General features: G+C 40.9%; 1 protein-coding gene across 9 annotated transcripts in view; it reads left to right on the forward strand.

The window, feature by feature from the left end:
- The window catches only part of PRELID2 (PRELI domain containing 2), a 189,657-nt gene that overhangs the window by 37,241 nt on the left and 128,793 nt on the right, over nucleotides 1-23,623 (forward strand). For all 9 annotated transcript variants that reach the window (XR_009262729.1, XM_058732857.1, XM_058732851.1 and 6 more), the window contains one exon: nucleotides 22,511-22,580. Coding sequence is in view for 8 of the 9 variants with exons in the window: in XM_058732857.1 (XP_058588840.1) it covers nucleotides 22,511-22,570 (60 nt within the window). In the remaining variant the exon portion in view is untranslated. The remainder of the gene's footprint in view (nucleotides 1-22,510; nucleotides 22,581-23,623) is intronic.

Here is a 23,623-nt window from a genome sequence, read left to right on the forward strand (position 1 = left end):
AAGAACCGTGAGATTATGACCCAAGCTGAAATGTAGAGTCACATGCTTAACCAGCTGAACCACGAGGCACCTGAAGTGACTTTAAATTTTTAAAGTGAGAAACCCAAGTAATTCCTGCGTATTCTTGCTTTTGCTCAGAAGTAAGAATATATTTTTCCTTTGAGGTTTTGCCTTTTCTGGCTTTCCTCTTTTTTTTTTTTTTTTAAAAGGCTTAATGAGTTAGCTTTTCAATCTTAGAAGCCACTTGTGCTAAATGGTCTTTTACCTTTTAGCCAAGTGGGGATGTTTTCTGGTATCAGCCTGACTTCCTGATAAACCTTCACAGTTGAGCCTGAATAAATGGCTTCTGTGGAAGTCATCCTGAGAGTGTTTTAGGTGAGTTTATTTAGGACTTTATTCTTGAGACTGTTTAGTGATGGTAAAGGTGGGATCTGATATCTATTTTTTTCTAGAAAAAGCAAAATGAGACACTCGCAAATTAAGTATCTTTGTGTTTGTAAATTAAAAGCTGGCCCTAGATATGAACCCCCGAGGTGAGGTCACTTGTATTTCTGTGCCTCTGGTGGCTTGTGCAATTATTTTTCTCTCCTCCTTTCACTACTTTGAGGTGACATACAATTTGGGGGCCCTTCTAACACAAATGCTGACTTTTCATATACTGCTCGGACTTCCCTTTTCTCTGAGAATGGAAGTATGTGGGCAGGAGAATGGAGATTGCCCCCTGATAGCCAAGTCAAGAGCTATGCTTTTGAAATAGAAGCTGTTCTGAACTTATAGCCCACTAAAGCTCATCTCTGTAATGTGGCACAAATCACTTTATTCCCCTGATCCTGTATGTACTTGTCAACAAGATGGAAACTTTAATGCATTCCCGAACATAGGTATGAAAACTATGTTTGAAAGCTTTCAGTAGATTGAAGAACACAGGTCAAATATATGTAAGGTGTTATTTTTGTTTTCAAGAATTAAAAAACAAACCTACTCACATACTTCTTTTCATACTTTGTTTTTATGGTTGCATGTTTGTTTGTTTTCCAAACCCATATGAACACCCAATAGATTTTAAACTCAGAAGTGTAGTTCCACAAACAGTTTGAGTATCACCTGTGTGCCAGGCATTGGGCAAGGTGCTGGAGACACAAGCAGGGATGAAACAATTCATAAGAGTGGAGGCTGTGCCTTATACAGCTTTACTTCACAGATTCTAGCTCAGGGTGGAAGGCCTGACAGTCAATGAATAAACATCTGCTGATGGTGAGAATTATTGAACCCCATGTGGTGGTCAGTGCTCAGCACTGTGATCATTGTTGGGAAGGATTTTCAAATAACAACTGGTACTTACAAGAGCTTACTTGATGCCATGCCCTACGCATGGCACACATTACTTTAATTACTTTTCTAAACAAGTCTATGACATAGGAACTCTTCTTCCTCTTTCATTCACGGGGAAACTGAGGTCCCAAATGACAAAACAGTTTTCTCAAGGTGACAGAATTAGTGGGTGGTGAACTTGGGATTTGAACCCAAACCTCTCTGACTCCAGAGTGTACTGTTAATGAATACCACACTGCCACATCCACTCACTCTGCCCTCAAGCAGCCACTTGTGTGGGGCCGGATGTGGTGTGCTCGATAGAGCCAGAGCAAGGAGTTGTGGGGTTTACAGTAAGGATGGAGGAATGCAGAAGCACGGAACTCAGTTGCCGTGGAAGGACTTGGCATGGACTAGAGGGACGAGGGGCCATGATGTTGGTTGTTGAAAAGGTCTTGAATGGCTCTGTTCAGAGCTGCCAGCCTCTGGTTTTATCCAGATTCCACCTGGCCTAAATTCGGGACTTCCATGCAGGTTTGAGGGTGTGTTTAGCTGGTGTTTCTGCCATTTTTACTATAATGATACATCCTTTTTTTCTGTTTTAATATGGACTATGGATTTGTTTTTGTGCTATTTGTTTTGAAAATATCTTTATATTACAAAAGAAAATTTCAGTGGCATTTTTCACAGAAATAGAATAAACAGCCCTAAAATCTCTATGGTATCAGAGAAGACCCCAAATAGCCTTTCTTCTTGAGAAAGGAGCTGAAGGCATGTGCTCCCTGATTTCAAACTATATTACAAAGCTGTAGTCATCAAAACATTATGGTATTGCCTAAAAACAGACACAGACCAAAGGGGAAGAATAGAGAGCCCAGAAATAAACCCATGTATATATGGTCAACTAATTTACAACAGAGAAACCGTGAAGACAGTCTCTTCAACAAATAGTGTTGGGAATACTGGACAACTGCATGCAAAAGAATGAAACTGGACCACTTTATTATATCATACACAAAACAAAATAGCAACAAAAACCCAAACAAATGTTCAATAAAATGGGCAGAGGAATTGAATAGACATTTTTCCAAAGAATACATATAGATGGCTAACAGATGCACGAGAAAATGTTGAACATCACAAATCATCAGGGAAATATAAATCAAAATCACAATGAGATACCACTTCACACCTGTTAGAATGACTTGTATCAATAAACAAGAAATAATAAGTGTTGGTGAGAATGTGGAAAAAAAGGAACCCTCATGGAAAAAAAGGGCATGTAAGTTGGTGCAGCCTCTATGGGAAACAGTATGGAGGTTCCTTAAAAAATTAAAAATAGAACCACCATATGATCCAGCAATTCCACTTCTGGGTATTTATCCAAGGAAAATGAGAACACTAATTCAAAAAGATAGGTGTACCCCCACGTAAATAATGCATTGTTTACATTAGGCAAGATATGGAAATGACCTAAATATCCACTGATGGATGAACAGATAAAAAAGATGTAAAAGATGTGGCGTGCGCGCGCGTGCACACACACACACACACACACACACACACACACACACACACAGAAATGTCACTCAGCCATAAAAAAGAATGAAATTTTGCCATTTGTTAACACCATGGTTAGATCTTGAGGGTATCATGGTAAGGAAAATAAGTCAGAGAAATACAAATACATACGAGCTCACTAATCTGTAGAATCTAAAACAAAAACAAAAGCCAGGTTCATAGATACAGAGAATAAATTAGTGGTTGCCAAAGGCAGTTATAAAATAAAGATGTGGCGATATGAAGTACAGCATGGTGACTGTAGTTACTACTACTGTATTGCACATTTGCAAGTTACTAAGAGAGTAAATCTTAAAAGTTCCCATCACAAGAAAAATGAATTCTGCAACTATGTGTGGTGCTGATGTTAAATAGACTTACTGTGGTAATCATTTCACAATATATCCAAATACTGAATCATTATGTGGTACACCTGAGACTAATATAATGTATGCCAGTTATACCTCAAGAAAAGGTACACGTGAAGATGATGTTGGGAATGGTTTGGCTGGCAACATAGAAAAGATGCAGTGGAAAATGTCATCCATCAGTTGGAAAGGTCAGGGAATTATGGATTCTCAGAATGAAAAGTCCTTCCCTTCCTGAGCTGCTGATCAAATCCAGATTCAAGTGCTGCACACAAGACTTGCTGGCTCAGACTCTTGGGGGCACAACAGAGAAGAGGCTCTTGAGTACACGTGTTGGTCTGCAAGTTTGGCAAGCAGGGTGTTACAGAAAAGGAAGCATGAGTTTTTTTTTTTTTTAATTTTTTTTTTTTAACATTTTTTTTAAATTTATTTTTGGGACAGAGAGAGACAGAGCATGAACGGGGGAGGGGCAGAGAGAGAGGGAGACACAGAATCGGAAACAGGCTCCAGGCTCCGAGCCATCAGCCCAGAGCCTGACGCGGGGCTCGAACTCACGGACCGCGAGATCGTGACCTGGCTGAAGTCGGACGCTTAACCGACTGCGCCACCCAGGCGCCCCTGAAGCATGAGTTTTTAAGATGTTATTTGACTCGCCAAAATCGTGACTCAAGAAGGTAGAGGTAGACCTACAGAAAAGATCTCCTGATTCCCCCCCCCCCAGGATTAAAAACTACATTAAAACCTTTTTATTGTAGCAAAGTATATGTTACCTAAAATTTACCATTTTAACTACATGTAAGTCTACAGTCTGACATCATTAAGTGCATTCAGCGTTGTACAACCATCAGTACCATCCAATTCCAGAACTTTTTCATCTTCCTAAGTAATAATTCTGCAGCCATTAAATAGTAACTCCCCATTCCTCTCTCCTCCTAGTTCCTGGCAACCACCATTTTATTTTTTGTCTCTGAATTTGACTACTTTAGGTACTTCATGGAAGTGGAATTGTACCATATTTGTGTTTTTCTGTCTGGCTTATTTCACTTAACATAATGGTTGCAGGGTTTATCAATGTTGTAGCTGGGTAGTATTCCATTGAGTATGTATACCACATCTTGTTTATTCATCCATCAGTGCACGCCTGTTGTCTTCCACCTTTTGGCCATTGTGAATAATGCGGCCATGAATATGGGTATATAAATATCTGTTCAAGTCTCTGCTCTCAATTCTTTTTCTGGGTTGTATGGTAATTCTATGTTTAAATTTTTGAGGAACTGCTTAAAAGTTTGTTTTTGAGATAGCTCTCTCTCTTTTTCCATGGCAGCAATGGACTGTACTATTACTGTGTATTTTTTTCACGTCTGCCCAGAAGAGTGGTGCTATATATACTCTACTCTTGGCTGGTGACACTAGTGAGTGTGCCATATGGTGCTTTCCTCAGTCCAAGAGCCACTCAGTTGTCTCCTGACTCTGCCTTCATCTCTGTCTGTCTGCTGTAATCTCATGTTCTGGTGGACAGTTTTGATCCATGATGGGTTGGATGGGTTGGAAGCGTTGAAAAGTTGGAGGTGTTGAACAGTGTTGAAAAGTGCCAAGGACAAGCGTCCTGGATAGCAAGTACATATGTTAATTTGCCTTGAGGTAAGCAAGCACATTCAAAAAACATATCAAGGAAACAGAAAGATCTGAAGGAAAATAGGGTTTGGGGGAAGTCTGAGACACATGCAAGGCTTCGTACATATTTCTGCAGCCTAGGGAAATGGCCAGTGACTGAAGCAGAGCTGAGAGGGGCCCAGGCCAGTCAAGCCCCACCTCAGGGATCTTAAGAGAAGGAAACAGGACAGAGATCAGGCTATTCTGTGGGGCAGGTATGACTCTGCAGGTGCTCTCCAATTCTGGAAAGGGAGACTTTGCAAGAGTCTTGGTTTTCAACCTTTTCTTCATTATCACCCACCCACTCCCAGTGACTCTTTTAAGACTTCTTTTTTTCTATTTGTCCCCCTCCCCATGCAATACTAATACCATGGCTATACTGATTATCTCTTTGTAGACTGTATTATGCTATTGCTTTATACATAAAAAGTGTAAGATATTTTTTACTCCCCAAAACAAAATGTCACCTTGTGTTGTTAGGGTTCCCATTGAGAAAACATGGTTCCTACTGCCCTGAGTATCACTATCTCCGTCTCTCCAAATTAAAACAATCACCAGTCCTCTGGCCCCCAACCCCTAAAATTCCAAGCAAAAACCGAAAGAACTTTTTGGTGAACTCCCACGTGGTTCTTGCAGATTTCACATTTTACTCTTCTGGGAGAGGCTTAGGAGACAAAATGGGTGGTAACGCTCTTGTCATGCAAGTGTTCTTTTTTTAGCCCAGTTGTCTTCCCACTTGGAGACGACCATAAATGCTGTGGACATGCAGAGCTCTCATTATGCACTCGCATAGAGGTTTTTTGTTTTTTTTTAGGTTTGTGAAATACATTTTCAGTGTGTAATAAAATAATGTGTTATCTTAGCCACTCTCCTGGCAAGGCCCCATTATTAGTCCCATGATTATTCCTGTGTTGATTGGGAGGCTGAAGCAGAGAGAGACTGAATTCAACAGCGTGTGAAATATTTGTCACTGAAACAATGTGGGCAAGTCAAACAGTTTGAACATCGCTTTAGAGAAGGTCTGGCCTACACATGCTATAGCTAAAGATATCTGAACATGCTGTTTCCTTAGGGTGTTTATAAAAATCCATTTTAATAGTGGAAGATAATTCTCTGCGACAGAAGATAGTATTCTTGTGTATATATTGGTATATACAAATGTGTGTGTGTATATATCTCCAAACACACAGCCACTGTACACAACACACACACACACATACATACACACTCTGAGACACTGTATATGTAGTCCAAATGGGCATTTGAAAAACCTGGTTACTGTTTGGTTGCACCATTTTTGCAAACTGTATTAGTTACCTATGGCTGTATAACAGATTACCCCAGCACTCCACAGCTTACAGCACACATTTACTGTGTCTCAATTTCTACGGGTCAGGAGTCTGGGCATGCCTTAGTTGGATCCTCTGATTCAGGGTCCCACAAGGATGTAGTCAGTGTCTCGGCTGGGGCTGGGATCTCATCAGAAGGCTCTAGGGGGAAAATTCAGTTTCAGGTATATTCACATGGTTGCTGCCATGCCTCCCTGGTAGGGAGCCTCCTGGCTGGTAGGATTCTGCCAGCCTCCCTGGGTTCCTCGACATACGGGGCTCTCACAACATGGCAGCAAGCAAGAGAAGGGGCAGGAGAGTGCTAGCAAAGCAAAAGCCATGGTTTTTGTTACCCGATCATAGAAGTGACATCTATTTTTGTATTGCGTTCATTAGGAGCAGGTCACGAGATGTAGCCTGCAGTCAAGGGAAGGGTATACACAAGGGCATAAATACCAAGAGGCAGGGATCACTGGGAGCAATGTGAGACCTGCCTACCACACCGACCTCATGTGATGGGTATGCCAAGTTGCATGCACAACTGTTGAATTCTTTTTGGTGGTATTGGGAACTGATAATTAGAAGTTGGTAAGGGTTAGCTGCACCCGTACAACTTCACTCCCAGCTTATAAAAAAGTTCCGCAATGCATACAGACGTTTAATTAATCGTTTATTTATAAGTAGGCACAAAATAGATGACTTGTTTTATAAGTTTGATTAAGTCTCTGTCCTTTTGGGCACTCTGACCACGAATTGCATAAATAGATGGCTCCCTGAAAACAGAACTGACTCTATTCCAAAGGTAAGATTCGGCTGTTCTAAAGATAACATCAGGCGGCCAAGTCTTCTGACCCAGTGGATGGGCATAGGACCATGTATACATAAACTTTGGGTGCCATCCCTAAAGTTGGCTGGTGAAGGGCTTGCTGGATAGAATCTTAGCTCTTCATTGTGCAAGGAGTATATCTCTGGAATGTTGAGCTAATCCCTGTATGTTAGGTTCCACTAATTAAATTAATGAGAGTCCATTTCTCACATCCACTAGGAAGCCACTAATTTTACCGGTGAAAATGCACAATTTATGCCAATTATTAAAGCCTCTGATGTTTCCAAGGATAACGGTAACTGACATTTCTGGAAAGTGAGTTTGCTGATTAGAATGCTCACAGCCAACCCCTGGAGCCTGAAGCTTGCATTAGGGCGACTGACTGTACCTGATGTATAATGTGCACTAACACAGGTACCATAATATTATATTGCATGTACCGAAATATTTTGAAGCAAATAGATAACCTGATAGTCATATACCAAATGTCAACTCCTGAACCTAGTACGCTTTGTCTTTAGAAAGATTATTCAGTGTGAGACAAGGTTTCAGCTGTGTGTTTAACACAAAGATTGAATATGAAGCTTTAGAGAAGCGGCCTTTGGTCCATCATCTGGTTTTTTCATTTCCTGGATGTCACATATCACATCTTGGATCGTCAATTTTCTCATCTCTGAAATGGAGAGATAATAGTTGTCTTTCACAGGGTTATTTTAAAGATTAAGTGAGGGCACATATGTGAAACATGGCTGACATAGAGAAACTCCAAGAATTGTTAGCATTAAGAGAAGTTGTCTGATAAAAAAGATATTTTTTTAAGTAAATACCCTCTTAAATACTCATCTGAACAAAAATTTTAGATTGCGGCAGTATAGGTCAAGTTTGTGTTGTCTTAAAAATTATTTTTTGCCATTTTTTAAATCCATTATTTTAACATTCAGTGTCTCCACATTCACCATTTTGATTTAGTTCTTTCCATTTGTGTTCGTGTATGTTTGCTTATGTATGCATGTATGTATGGTATTTTTTGAAAGACACACTGGAATTATTTTGTTTATTTGGCCCAACTTTTTCATTTATGGGCATATTGTTAACATTTTCCTTGAAAACATGAGTTTTGATGCCTTTGTAATATTCCATTGGCATAAATTCCCTTATTGTTGGTTTCTGGTTTTTTTTTCCACTATTATAGATATTATTGTGGTAAATCCATGAATACAAATACTTGTATTTCTCATCACTTCCGGGGTTAAAGAGTGTGCACATTTTTAAGACCTTTGATGCAAATTGCTAAATTTCCTTACGAAAGAGTTTTGCCACTTTGCAGCTTCCACCGCAAGCCAACTCTGGGTATTATCAGAGATCTTGCTGTGTAACATGACGTAACCTCTTAGAATTTCCATTTGTCATTAGGGAAGCAGGGTTAATTATTCTACCCTCCTAGGATTTTTATGAAGAAGAAATGAAATTGTTAGCTCCAGACTTCTGGTTCCTGCTCCAAAGACATTGAAAATTAATGCTTCTGTCATTAACTAATTGTTTGTCCTCAGTCTTCCTCCAAGCGTTTTAATTGTGTTACCTTGAACTAGTTGCCCTTAGCTGCCCAGTTTCTCGACTGTGAAATGAATGTCTGGTGGACACACATGCATGGTAGTCCCAACCTCAAAAGAGTGGACTTTTCAAAACCCAGTAATTCTAAGATCGAGGAAGACAGCAAATACAACTGTCATTCAAAAGAATAAATAAAAGTCACAAATATGACAGGTGAACATCAGTGTAATTAATAATCTGCTGACTGTATGTTGGAGGTTTGCATTTCCTTCTGGGCTTATGTTGGAGACTTGTATTTCTTTCTGGGTTTTGTCCATCTTTCAAGATTTTTTCCATTACTTGAACAACTTGAAAGAACTTCTGTCCTTAGTTCCAGAGGGTTTACTTCCTAGCTCTCAATTTACCTCTGTTGGCAATACTCTTCAGTGCTCAAGTAGATTTATTTACTCGCTATTTATTCATTAGTTGCTGGTGATTAGTTAAGTAATAATAACTGCCCTCTTCCTCCATATCTCCTCTCCATCAGCTCGCCTTGTCGTGCCGTCTCAGAGTTTTAGTCCTAAGAAATGTAGCCTTTGCAGTGAAAACATCTCAGGGAAAATGAGTATTCTGTGACTGATAACAGTTTTGGTCCTTCTCCTGAATTTAAAACAATGCCATTACCTTGACTGTGAGACTTAGGAATCTAAAATCCCTCTGTGGCTCATTTGAATTCATCAGGGTTGTAATAGACTGCTCAGTGGTAAAGCTTTTGGGAATCCCTGAGATCAGCCAGCTGCAACTGTGGGGCGTTGCCTTTTGTAAACAAGATGAAACCTGGGAAGTTAAACTCTTACCAGAAATGGCAGAAAGTGGCTTCTTGAGCTTGAGATGTGTCACTGTCATCATAGTGATTGGAAGTCATGTCTCCACACAGTGTGCAGCACTGTGCCAAGAATCAGGAAATCTGGGTGGTGGCCCTGCCTTGGCCGCACCCTACTGGCCACATTGCGTGGACTGGTTGGTCTGAACATCACTGTCATTTTTTTGTAAGTCGGGGATTGGACTAAGAGGGTCAGTTTCCATTTTGACGCAGTATGATGTTTTTTGTTGTTGTTTGTTTGTTCGTTTGAACCCTCACTCCTTTCCCCCAATGTGTAAATACCAAGATTTAAATGTTGTTTCTGACAGAATTTAAGCCTGCATAAAAATTGAGGAGTTTAAGCTGAGCGGATATCCAGGAACATCAGAAATAATTCATAGTGGATGGTCAAGGTTTGGGGAAGGGCAATAAAATATTTAAAAATAATAAACAGGTTTTTATAAAATAAATACTAGTTAGCAAGAGGAGATGGTAAGCATGTGGTAGGGATGTTATAGTTCCATTTTATAGTCCTATTCAGATGAACTAAATAAACTGCATATTGCAAGGATTTGTAGGTATTGTAGGGGGTCTTCAAGATATTGGTGCCCAATAATAGATATGTTGGCTTATTTTTAATCCGTGCTTTCTGAAAACACAGACTTTTCTGGAAGCTTTGGAGAAAACCAGTATAATACAGTATTAATAGTGTTTATACTCTTTTTAATAGTATTAATAGTATTATACTATTAATAGTATACAGTATTAATAGTATTTATAATCTATTGATTGTTTACCACGATCCAAGCACTGCACTGTTTTATGAGCAGTGGTTTCTCCCAATGACTCAGAGAGAGAGACAGAGCGACAGAGAGAGAGACAGAGAGGGAGATAATGTTATTCCCACGTCTCCATTTTACAGATGAAGAAGTGGAGGCACAGACGTTACTTTCACAGGCTCATCAGCCAGCATGTGGCAGAGCTAGAATTCCAGGTGGTGACCTCAGAGCCCATCCTCTTAACTGCTGTACTCTTTGGCTTCCTGAGCTGGAGGGCAGAATCCTTTCCCCCAAAGAGCCTGGGTGAGGAGACCAGCCAAATACTTGGCTGGTCTCCATTGACTGTGGGGTATGACCTTGAAGTCAGATGACCTTGAAGTCAACACTTGTCCGAACATAGAGAACATGTAGTCTCCATAAGCTTAATGTGATGCTTGCTTTCCTAATGCTGCTTTACTCTCATACCCAACCAGGAATCTTTGGAGATTTGGGAGCCATGTTCTCCCCACTGTTCTGGATAGAATTTCCAACCAACCTGTTACTTTTCTGAGCTCGCTCACACACTCTGTTGTGCTAACTTCAAAAGCAAAGACAATGAGAAAATAGGTATTTGTGGCTATCATAAATCTTCACATACCTCGTATAAACCTAAGGCAGGCACAGAATTGAAAACTGAAACAGCTCTGGCAAGGTGGCATTGAAATACTGCAAACATTGGGGCTGTGTCTGTAGACTGTGGATTCAGTGCCTTTGAGGCACACATCTTTGGTGGATACAATCTGTTGTAGGATGGGACTTGAATTCAGTTGGGTTCTCTGTGCTTCGTTAAGGCTCTTAGTTTGACCAACAAGGCCAGGAAAATGTCACTGAGGCATCTTAGATCAGGAGTTAATACAGAATTCTGGGCAGAGCAACTTGAATTGGAAAGGTAATTTAATTTCTTAAAGGTACATCCAATAAGCCCTGCAGCATACTAATTAAATGCTCTGTGAGCTTTCTCAGATGTCCAGTCGTTCTCCTTGATCATGTTCCCCCTCTGTTGGTGGTGATTTCTTATTCTGCCTCCCCACTCTGTGGGAGAATTTCATCTCTTGCTGAGTGACCCCTTTGGTTTTGCCGACGCTTTGTGGGACTTGTAGCAGGCAGTGCTCTGGCAGGCGACGGGAAGAAGGCTGGAGTGCCTGGCTGGGAAGGAGGAAAAATCCTGTGTCTTGTGACCCACGTATGTCAGAGTGATACTTCTTTGTCACTTTCAATTTCTTTGGAATCCCACTTGCTGCCTGGAGTTCGACCCCTTATTGTGTGGCTTTCTTCCTTAGATTCTAGCTAAACTGTTTTTCTATTTTTCTCCGAATTTCCTTAGTAAAGGAAAATGGTGGGTTTTTGAGAGTTAATTAACTCCTTTCATATTGACAGCCCGTTTAAGAAGAATTTCTCAATCAGTGGCCTTTGCTGGGGAAGTAGCTTTTGTTCACTTTTCAAGATATTAACATTTTTGAAAGCTTACTTACTGCTTTTTCTATTCTCTTCACTTCTTGACATGTTTGAATATTTCATAATTTCAGTAATTTCATTTTCTCACAAAAAATGGCCACACTCCTCCCCAAAAGACTCTTTCAGTCTGTAAACAACAACAACAAAAAAATTAAGGTTTTATTTAAAATGTTTTTGAATAGGTGCTACCTGCACATAAATATTTTGTATATTTTCAGAGGAGCCATTTGTGTTTTTTTGTCCTGGCTCTCTTCAAAAGCAGCAGACTACCTTGTACCAATCAGCTGTGTGACCTTGAGTAATCCACTTAATTTTCTGAGTCTCATTTTTCTCATCTGTAAAATGAGGGCAATATTGGAACCTACTTCATCAAGTACTTGTGAGAAGCAAATGAGTTCTATGCATAAAATGCTTAGGACGGGATTTTGCACACAGTAAATGATCAGTTGGTGTTATTTAAAAAGAAAAATTCAAGGAAGTTATAGCAAAAACTTATTTTTCCCATTAAGGCTACAGGCAAATGTTTAATAGTTATAATAAGCCTGTCTTGGGAGTTACCCAGACCCGAATTTAAATCTCAGGGCCCTCCCGCCTCCTGTGTGTACAGATTGAGCCTCTGGTTGAAATGTGAGTGGTAGTACCAACCTTCTTAGTGTGCAAGTAAAAGGAAATAATGTAAAGAAGTGCTTAAATATCTTGGCACATGTTAAATACTCCAGAAATGATAACTGTTATCTTACCGTTATAGCTCAAATTGGCATGTTCTGGTTAGTCTTTTACATGCAGATTTTAAGCAGTCATAATTACAGTGTAAGTACACTTTAATGTTTTGCTCTTTTCAAGTAATATTATATCACAAATGCCTGCCGCCGCAACTCTATAAACCTCAAAGCCAACATTTTAATGACTGCGTAATATTTTCTTTAGTTCTTGTATAATAATTGATTTTACTCTTTCTTTAGGATTGAGCACTTAAGTCATTTACAAGCTTACCATTATAAGTGAAACCACGTGCAACATCTTTATACTTAGAATTTTTTGTATTTTGTATCATTACCTTAGAAAAGATTCCCTGAAGTACAGTGCTCAGCATGTGGCTGTTTTCATGATTCTTTGTTTCCCTTAGTGAGTAATAGGCTTCTGTGTGGTTCACTGTTTTATCCTCAATACCTAGCACGTAGTCCATGCTCACTAAATATTTACTCAATTAGTGAACACGTGTACATATTTCTCAATGTGCTAAGACTTCTTTATGTTTGCATTCTATTTTATTTTAAAATGGTCTTACAAGAGGCGCCTGGGTGGCTCAGTCGGTTAAGCGGCCGACTTCGGCTCAGGTCATGATCTCGCGGTCCATGAGTTCGAGCCCCGTGTCAGGCTCTGTGCTGACAGCTCAGAGCCTGGAGCCTGTTTCGGATTCTGTGTCTTCCTTTGTCTCTGACCCTCCCGCATTCATGCTCTGTCTCTGTCTGTCTCAAAAATAAATAAATGTTAAAAAAAAAAAAATTAAAATGGTCTTATAAGCAACTAAACTTTTTAGCCATTGGGGTAATAGGAAAGGTAACAGTAACAGGTCATATTTGTTGAGCCCTCTCTGTGCTCCCGGCATTATCCTCAGTACGTTACATGTGTTGTCTCCTTCAATTTGCTCAACAGTGCTGTGCAGTAAGTGCTGTTATGACCCTTTTCTAGGTGAGGACACAGAGAGGTGTGAGTTGATGTGCCCCAAATCACACAGGTGGTGAGTGGTAGAACGTGTATTCAAACCAGGAAGTCAGACCCTTGGTCTCTGTACTAGGAGACTAGGCTCCTGATTTACTTTGCCAGCTACTTACCCCTTTCACATTTCAGCCAGTCTAACAGATTATTTGCAAGGGAGCCTGAGTTTGTTGGCCAAATTCCAAGGGAAGTGTGAATCAGGTGTCCCTGAGCCTTGAGGATTTTCTGTCAGTCTCAGAATAAGAGCCAGAATTGCCCACAAGGGCTTGTTATTTCAAAGGAGTCCTGCTTTTGCAGTTTACCAAGTGAAGGATATGTGAATGTTTTTTTTTTTTTTTTTTTTTTAATAAACCTTAGCTGTTTTTTTCATCGAAGGGGAGAATTTTATTAGATTGTTAAACATCAGGGCAGCTGGTAGATTTAGAACATTGTCTATGTGGGAGTTATTAATGCATGAAGGAATATCTGGGACCAAGCTATCAATTTATCAATTTTCCCCCCTATCAATTTACTATGGGGGTTGGGGATTTTAAAGAACATTTGCGTCTATAAGCACTAAAAGGTATTTTTTCCCCCTTTGTAAATGATTGACTCTGAAAAACAACAGGTAGTTTAGACTATTATTTGCATGTAGTGATTTTATTTTTTAGTCATTTACATGTAGCTTTTATTCTGGTTGTTTGTGTTAATTTACAATATTAAATGCTTAGAATTTTTCAAAAGGTGTCCCTTCTTATACTTGCCATGAACTTCATGTTTCTGCTATTCCACAGGTAATGTGAAGGATGGGGAGTGAAAGTGAGCCCTCCTATTTATATAGCTAATGTTCAATACAGCCCTCTGGCTCCAAGCAGTACCCTCATGCCTCGTTCACCCTTCCCAGGTTCTGTCCCCTCCAAAATGGCTAAAGACTTTATGTGGGAAGTAACAGCCTCACTAATCTGCATTGGTTAAAACCAAGGAGTTCTAACTGGCAGATACTGGGTTCAACAGAAATGTTTCTTCTGCACACACTTGTCCTCCAGCCTCTTGGTAGTGTGTGAGAGAGCTTCACTTGGTATCCACAGAAAACAAATGCATTTGGAGATGTGGTGAGGTAATTTTATCCTTAGGGAAGTTTTAAGAATTACTTGTAGTTCGGTCTCATCCCATCTCCCCTAAATAGGTAAAATTAAAATTACCCAGATGTAGATAGAAATAACGTTGGGATGGCGGGAAGGACTATGCCTAAAGCCACATGTCATTTTTTTGGTGGTTTGAGAAGAAAACTCTACCAATCTACCTTTTTAAGGAGGTAGTTTAGTGAGGGCTCAGTCACAAAAACCTGGGTACGAATCTGGATTCTGCACTTATATAGCTGGGTGCCATTGGTCAAGTTTCTTAGCCTCTCTGCCTCTCATTTTCTTTGTGTCACTGACTCATAGGTTGAAAGGATTAAATGAGACCAGGCAAACAGTGTGCTCAGTGCACCCTAGTAGGGCCTTAGCCTTTCAGTGAGCATTCCTTTCCTTCCTTTCCTGTGATTTGGATTCTAGTTCTCTGTGTATTGCTGACCACCCTGTGACCTAGGGAAAGCTGGTTTACCCTGATGGGCTCTGTGTCCTCAAACAATATTAGTAACTTTTAGAGGTGATGGGAAGAGAAAGTAAAATGTGCTTTGAGAAATCCGGAAAGGCACGAGGTGAGCCCTTGCTGACATTTCCTCTGGGTCACTGACCATCCACTGAATGGGGAAGGGGGGTGGTGCCTGGTTGTGGGAGTCCCATTATGAGGGTCCCCTAGTCTGACTTGGGTCCACATAGAAATCAGTAGCCGCTTTTCAGGCCACGGGGAGAGTGGGTGGGAGTGCCTGACAAAAGGCAGTCATTTGTCCCTAGCTTTCTTTGTTGCCTCACCGAATCCTCAGAGCAGTCCTGCAGGGAAGCGTGCTTGCTCATTTCCCTCACTGGGGAAGCATATAGGCCCAGAAACAAACTCAGTGAGGCAGATAATCATTGTGGAAAGAGTTGGAGAATTCCAGGTTTAAATTCCAGGTTGGTCACTTACTCAATCTGTCACCCTGAGCAACTCCCTCTCCTCTGAGGTCCAATTCCCTTACCAGGAGCTGGTGAGAGTGAAAGTATCTTACCTGGGAGCACCTTTGGGAGGATTAAGTGAAGTAATGTAGGTGAAGCCCCTGGCAGCTAGTTAGCCCTTTAACCTCAGTGTTGTTGAGATTTGGCATGATAGGTTTTTGACTGAAATAGGGCTTTCAAAACTTATATGTGAAGACCCAGGAGACCGGCCTTACATGTAAAGAAAATTGGTGATGTATAGAAATTGATGTGGGTGAAGAGAAGGGGAGAGACAAAAAGTAAAAGGAGAATTATCTGAGTGTCTATTGGGTTTATTTATTCTGTTAGAGACAACAAGCATGCTGGCAATCATTTTCTCTCTCAGGATAGGGAAGAAACAAAGCAAAATTATGACTGAGCTGAAATTTGATGAATAGTGAAAAAAGTGCTGATAAAGGGAATTGATAGGAACCTTGCTGTGTTTGAATTGGTTAGTTAGGAGTATAAGAGTTGGTCCTGGACCCCTCTAGTACCACGTGCTGAGGCAGTTTCACCTCCATGGAATGGAAGTAGAAAGCTTCCCAGCAGTGGAGGTTTCTAAACAGGTAACAGAATTTCGTTTGTCAGAAATGTCATGGATGGCACGTGGCACTAGGTAGGAGGCTGGTCTCTTGATTGGTTAGTAGTGAAGAAGCCATATTTTGTATGAAGTCCAAATCAGGAAAAATAAAACTATATATAGGTCATGTTTAAAAACTAAAAATGAAGATAGGCTAAGGAGTTACGTTGGAGGGGTGGGGAAGGAACTTTGTAAAATAGGAAAACACCAATGACTAAATGCCTTTTAGCTAATAAAGTACTCATGCCAGGTCAGCGTTTAGTTGAAAACCGGCAGTATAGAAGTGACTTGGTAACCTTTCATCCTGATATTTGATGCCAGGACACCTGTCTGAGTCAGATAGGACACCTTCAGTTCTTTGCTAAGAGTTTCCTTTCTGGACTAGATAATATAATGTCATTTCCAATTTTTAGGTTTTATTATTTGGGGCTATATTCTTTTCCTTTACCAACCGTGAGATTAAATACTCTCTTTCAGGGGAGAGGAAGTTTTATTATGTGAAGCAGAGACATCTGAATTATTGTATCAGTTAATGTCCTGCAGTTACACCTAAAGATTTTGGGTTGCTTATCAAAATAAAAATGAATCTTATGTAAGAGTTTATTAGCTACGATGGGAAAATTGTATTGAAGTCATACATGCAATCAGATATTCCTACTTGAAAAACACTGTATTTGAAATAATTTGTAGAGGTGATTAAATATTGATTCATATATTAAGAATCATGCCATTTAGTTTGTGAGCAGGGCTAAAATATCTGATTTATTTATCATGCTTTCTGAACATAGTCAATAGGGAAGGCAAGAACAAACCTTGCTGTGTACCCAACATTAGAATAGGTGTTTTCATACATGCAGTCTCATTTATGCCGTCCACCCATGTCAAGATATCCTGGACCCTGGACTCTCAATCCTGATTGCTTTGGGTTAAATTGAGACTCTTTGCTTCTTAGTTATTGTGTGCTTTTGGTCTGGATGCTTAATTTTTCTGAGCTTCAGATCTCATATGAAAAAAAAAAAAAGACAATAATCCTCTAAGGGAGATAGAATAAACAAAGCCAATGGCAGTAAAGCACTCAGCGCAGTGCTTGGCATTCAGTATTTGCCAATAATGTCGACTATTATTATTGTTTGATGTTACCCCAGTTTTATAGATGAGGAAGTTCTATATATAAAAGAATTAAACAACATCAGATTAAAAGATGCTTTATTGGGCAAAAGATGTCTTCCTGGAGAAGCTCTGAGCAGTGTTTCTCTTACCTTTTGATGAGAAAACTGGATTCAGATTCCTCCCTTTCCTTTTTTCATAGATGATGCCACTGGTCAGGTGTCTCCTGGAGCCTACTTTCTACTGGGGGAAGGGAGGGTGGCAGACGGTACAAAATATTTTTTTTTAATTTTTATTTATTTTTGAGAGAGAATGAGAGACAGAGCATGAGCGGGGTAGGGGCAGAGAGAGAGGGAGACACAGAATCCGAAGCAGGCTCCAGGCTCTGAGCTGTCAGCACAAAGCCCAATGCAGGGCTTGAACTCACAAACCATGATTTCATGACCTGAGCCGAAGCCGGACGCTTAACCGACTGAGCCACCCAGGCGCCCCAAAAGTACGAAATATTTTTAAAAGCATGATAATTTTTTATAGTGATGAATGCTATAAAGACAGTAGGACCAAGTTGTGATCCACACTGTGGCCAGGCTGACCTAGGGCAGTCAGGGTTGTCTCTGAGGAGGTGCTGGGTGAGTTGAGAGCTCTGGCCGCTGGAAGATCTGGGGATGTTCCTGCCAGAGGGAAGTGCCTGGAAGAGAGAGGAAGTGAGCTTGTTGCATGAACCGAAAGCAGACCTGTGTATCTGCAGGGCAGTGAGCTGAGTTGGAAAGCCTTGCAACCATGATAGTGAGTGTGGATTTATTATAAGAGCAATGGGACATGACTGAAGGTTTGAATAGGGTTCTACACAAAGTAAATGAAGAGATTCAAAGAAAGTTTGATGTAAATCAATTGAATGAAAAAAAAGAATAAAAAAAGGGAAGTAAACTTTATATAAATCTTTTTATCAAAGAGTGAGTTTTATAATGCAAATTTCAGCATTTGACTTTGCACTTTCTAAACCCCTCTTGGCTAATCCAGATTCTTCAGAAACCGTTTTAAGTACCACGTTTGCTGGTCAGTTATTTTCACATCATTCTCCCCTGCCCGCCCCCCCCCCCCGCCTTTTTTTTTTTTTTCCATACTTTCATTCTTTCCTTGTTCTGTTCTTTCATCTTCTCTGGCAGCCCTTGTTATTCTGGCCTTTTCCACTGCATTTTCAAGAATGCTAACTACTAGGCAGATTACACGGTCATTGTAACATTCAGATTCATCAGCTTGGCATTCAAAAGTAATCAGTTTATCCATCTTATAATCCATCAACATCAAGTACCTTTTTTTTCAATTAAAAGAAATTTTTTTTTTAAATTTGAGAGACAGAGAGCAAGGAGGGGAGGGGCAGAGAGAGGGAATGAGAGACAGAGACACAGAATCTGAAGCAGGCTCCAGTCCCTGAGCTACCAGCACAGAGCCTGATGTGGGGCTTGAACTCACAAGCAATGAGATCATGACCTGAGCCATCCAGGTGCCCCAACATCAGGTACCTTTTGTGAGCCAAATTCTGCACCCATCTTTTATCATGGTGATAATTAAGTGAGCAATTCTTGTTTTAAGAGCTCCCCACAGATGTGTCTTTTGAGAACTGCTTTAGAACTTTATAATTTTTATGAAGCCTAATATTACTCTCTTTGGGACCTCCTAGGTAAATCAGAGCTTCCTTAGGAGGTATCAGTTAGATAACAAAATACATATATTGTCTGGATCTAGCCGCCTTTAGTTCCAATTTATTCTGGTTCCTCTTCAGACAAGCTTTTTGTTTTCCTCAATAATCAGCTATTTCTCAGAGACTCTTAGAGTGGGGGATCTGGGAAGTGTTTTGAATCTGTGGGATTCTGGGAGGCCTTTATGGGGGTACAAGGATGCACTTGGACAGCCCAGTGCTAGTATTAGGGAAATGGGACTGTGAGGGCTCACTCCCTCATCTGTACATTGGCAAATAGCAAAAGATAGCCTTGTAATAGAAAAAAAAATCTCAGAGGGGAAAGGAATAATAAAATCATGCTGGTTTATGGTTTGTCAGTCCAAAAAGCTTTTAAGCCATCTCTATAAAGGTGGATTCACTTAATGTTTGTTCTGCATTTCAGGCATCATTGTGTGGTAAGTGGGGTAAATTTAGCCTCTTTAAGACTGATCTCCTAGGGGTTGAGTTTTAAGCATTGGAACTTTATTTGAAAGGGCTCTTATCGATTGGGCTTTTATTTGGTACCTCCTTACTAAAGAGAGGTACTAAATAATGGTTCGGCCTCCCTGTTAGTTTTTTTTTTTTTTTTTTAATTCACTTTATAGGTCTCTCTCTCTGCCCCTGTTCTCCACCTTCTATTTCTAACTGTTCTGCTTAAAAAGACTAAAGTGGTATGAGAGAGGGGAAAAAAGGGAAAGAAAAATCAACTGTCACATTGTGAACATAATTGATTCAATAAATAACGTCTTACAATTCCCAAGGCAAACCTCAAAGTCTTCACTTATGTTAATTAGTGTTCAGCTCAGTAAGTGGTGGCGTTCTTAATTTAGACGGATGGGGAGAGTTCACCAGCGCTCACTTCCGAAGGAGGGACTGTGCTTTTCTGGTTTTAAAAACACACCACCAGATATATGGGCCCACTCTGCAAAAAGAAGGTTGAAACGGAATTATTGTGGCCGTTTTTATTCTTCCTGAAGATGGAGGGAAGGCATTTAATTATTGTTTAGGGTTTTGTTGAAACAAACAAATGGAAATAAGGGAAGTAAGATCTACTAGACTGTATGCTCCATACAGGGGTTTTGTCTTGTTGGTTCACTATTTAATCTGTGGTGTACACAGTAGGTGTGTAATATTTGTTGAGTGAATCTGTTGATGATTGAATGAGAGTAGAATGAGTGCAATTCAGATCTTAGGGTAAGAATTCAATTACATTTTATTCCACTGGTGGTTTCATTCCCCCCCTCCCTCCCCACCCGCTCCTTCATTTCTTCTTTAATTCTTTGTGGGACTGCAGGGTGTACTGTGTCTTCCAAAATGATTAAGGAGGACTATTCCATCCATCCCCAGACTGGCAGAGTTGGAAGGGATCTTGGAGGTGATGTCAGGCTGCCATTTACAAGTTCTAGTAGATGAATCAGTTGTGCTTCAGAACCACAACTGGACATTCTGATTGTGTGGGTCTCAGCAGGGCTTGGGAATCTGTATGTGCCTCTGTGAGTTTCTCTACCAGTTCCTGTTCAGTCCCTGTTTGGCCTTGCTGTCCCCTGAGCTGTCCGATCTCAGTTACTCCTTGGTAAAAGTGATGCACCTGAGGTACCCAGAAGAATTCCCGGCAGGACTGTGACCAGGACCCGCCTCTCTCCACCCTGATAGCAGTGCTCCTGGTCTTGGAGCTTGCTGCTTTAGTTCACCCCTCTCCGTGCTCCTCAGCATTCAATCTGCATCCTTTGGTGCTTTTTTCTTGCAGGACAGTGGCAGTGTTTGTGGCGATGGCTAGCCACAATCTAAAGGACCATCTGAAACCTCAAGGAAACGTTACATTTTGTGTTGTGTACTTTGGTACTCAGTATATTTTATGGTCTTCTCTAGAGGCTCCCTTCTTGCTGTGGTGCAGAATAAATCCCTGGTAGGAAGCCCCTGTTTTTCTCTTGTGGCTCACTCAGTGTTTTTCGGGACCTGCCTGATCATGAGAATCACCTGGGTGCTTGTTAAAGGTACAGAACTCTGGGGCCTGCTTGAGTCCTATTAAGTCAGAGTCTTCTGTGAGGGGCCTGGGGACCTGTGTTTGTTTTATTTATTTATTTATTAACGTTTATTTATTTTTGAGACAGAAAGAGACAGAGCATGAACGGGGGGGTGGGGGGGGGAGGGTCAGAGAGAGAGAGAGGGAGACACAGAATCTGAAACAGGCTCCAGGCTCTGAGCAGTCAGCACAGAGCCCGACGCGGGGTTCGAACTCACAGACCGCGATATCATGACCTGAGCCGAAGTTGGACGCTTAACTGACTGAGCCACCCAGGTGCCCCTGGGGACCTGTGTTTTAGGTTAGCTTGGGTCATTAGTGTTCCCTGTAAGCTCCTTTCCAATCCCTGAGAACAGTGACTTCCATTCCACCAGGTCCAGCTCTGACTTCCTTAAAACCTTCGTTCATAATTACACCATCACCCTGTCTTTCTATCTGAAGATTTATACTCTCGTCTGCACAACTTGGTCTTGAAGGAGAAAGGAGGGAATATGTGCTTTCCTCTTTCCTCCAGAGTAGATTTTGACTGGACAGGTCGGCATGTGCAGTCACAGAGTGAGCACGTGGGAAGGGTCAGGGGAGCCTCTGAAGCCCGAATAGAGTACCTGTGTTCTTGCCCTGCTTTATTGCTCAACAGATGTATGACTTTGGGAAAATTGCTTAAACCTCTTGGAGTTACTGCTTCTTCATCTGTAAAATGGAAGTAAGAATTGTACTTGTTCTGGGGTTTTGTGTGTATTAAATAAGGCATCCGAGGCCAGCTCTCCAGACACAGACTCTGAGACAGAGACTTTTGTGCAGAGGGTTACTGGACAGGGCCTTCAGAAACAACTCTACCAGGGGAATAGGGGAGACAGAATTATGCAGGAGGTGAATGTGAACCGTGGTAATGTTGCAGTGAAGGTCTCAGCTGATCCCATGGGGACTTCTAGACATGGAGTGCCCTTCACTGGTTTCTGGAGTTAAGGGAAGAGAGCTGGGCCTTTAGACCCCTATGTTCACCAGTCGTTGTATGTGGGTTGCTCCTGGAGAGGGGACGTGACCTGAGTTTAGGCAGCTCCCTTTGGCTGAGGGCTCTGTGCCCTTAGCAGCCTACAGTGCTGGCAGGTGGGGAAGGGGAGCCGAAAGGCTGGAAGGATGTCCATGGTGCCACTGCCCAGGATGGTGCTCGTGAAAACCTGAGCAGCCAGCATAGCACATTTATAAATGCTCAATAAACACTAATTATTACCATTATTATTTCAGTTCTGGCAATGTCACTTAGCAGCTGGACCTGTGTTTTGAGAAGTTACTTGTGTTCTCTTGGACTGCTTTCTTATGTTTAGAATGGAGATTCTAAACTCTCCTGTGCCCACTTCCCTTGAGTAGTTCTGAGCACATGTAGAGAAAATGTATGTGAACTTGGTGAGAAAAATACTATAAAAATGTAAGGTATGACCTTGAGCCTACTTTTCTGCAATGAGTATATGGCCATGACTTGGATTCCTTGGAGGGAAAGGGCTGTGATAAATGTAAAAGTGCTTGTTGCATTTTGATTTTGCTTTCTTCTCTCTCTAGGGAATTAGAATAATGGAGATGCTGCTAAAGGAACAGTGCGGTGCCCCCTTAGCTGAATAAAGAATCCGCAGTGAGTACCAAAAACAAAATCAGAATTCTTTCCTCCAGCCATGTTTTCAGGCTCTTGAGCCCTGTATTATGCGTCAGCCTCCCTGGGCTGTTCATGCTGTACATTTCCCAGTTATATGCAGAGGATCCTGTCTCACAGGTGTTTCGTTTTCTGTTCAGTACCTTCATTTACTTAGTTCTTTGATTTTCAGAGCAGTTTTGTACCTCGTGCTGGGTTCCAACGGCATTCAAATTGTTGAAACCGCTCAGCACAATCCAGTGTGATTACGATCTGCAAGGTGCCATAGATTTGTAGACTTCGGTGCAGGATTAACTGAACCTTAATTTTATTGTTCTGGGGACAATGGAAGGAGAGGGTTAAAGCTGTCTTTGAAGTAGGAAGGAAAACAAGGAAGGGGCATGTTTTGATTGGCCAGTGAAATAAATGTATTTTGTTAGTCATGTATATACTTCCTCCGGTTGGCAGTGGCTGCCTGAAATGCTATCGAGAAGGATTCTGACATTTTGAGCATAATATCAGGCTCTGGGTAAGGGTGCCTGAGTGATTAGCAATGTTGGCCACGGGCAGAGGATGGGAAAAAGTGCTAGTGCTAGAGCTCATACCGTCTCTAGTGTAAGACAAATGCTGTAGGGTTCACAGGTGGCAGGAGGAGTTTAGACTTGCTTAATTTTTTTTTCTTAAGTTTTTATTGTCTGCATGAAGAAGGGTGTCCATAGTGGAAAGGACAGACCAGTGTTATTTAAGAGAGAGCCAAAGCCTAAAATAAATGAGTGTAATGGATTTGCATCTTCCCAAATTTATTGGACTTAAATTTTTAACATGTGAGAGAAGGTAAAGCCATTGAGTAAAGCAAACACTCTCTTGGGTAATTCATCATTACCTCAAATTTCCCTTATGTTGGCTTAAAATTGTAGGACACATAGTTTTGTATAAGCAACCTTGGACTCTAATTGTGATCTAGAATAAAGTTTGAGAACAATTAACCAAAGAAAAAACAAAATGAACATTTATGTACAAGTACTTCAGCACTGAGTGCATGCTGG

The sequence above is a fragment of the Neofelis nebulosa genome, chromosome 1 (assembly GCF_028018385.1).
Source record: "Neofelis nebulosa isolate mNeoNeb1 chromosome 1, mNeoNeb1.pri, whole genome shotgun sequence".
In the NCBI taxonomy this organism is placed as follows: Eukaryota; Metazoa; Chordata; class Mammalia; order Carnivora; family Felidae; genus Neofelis; species Neofelis nebulosa.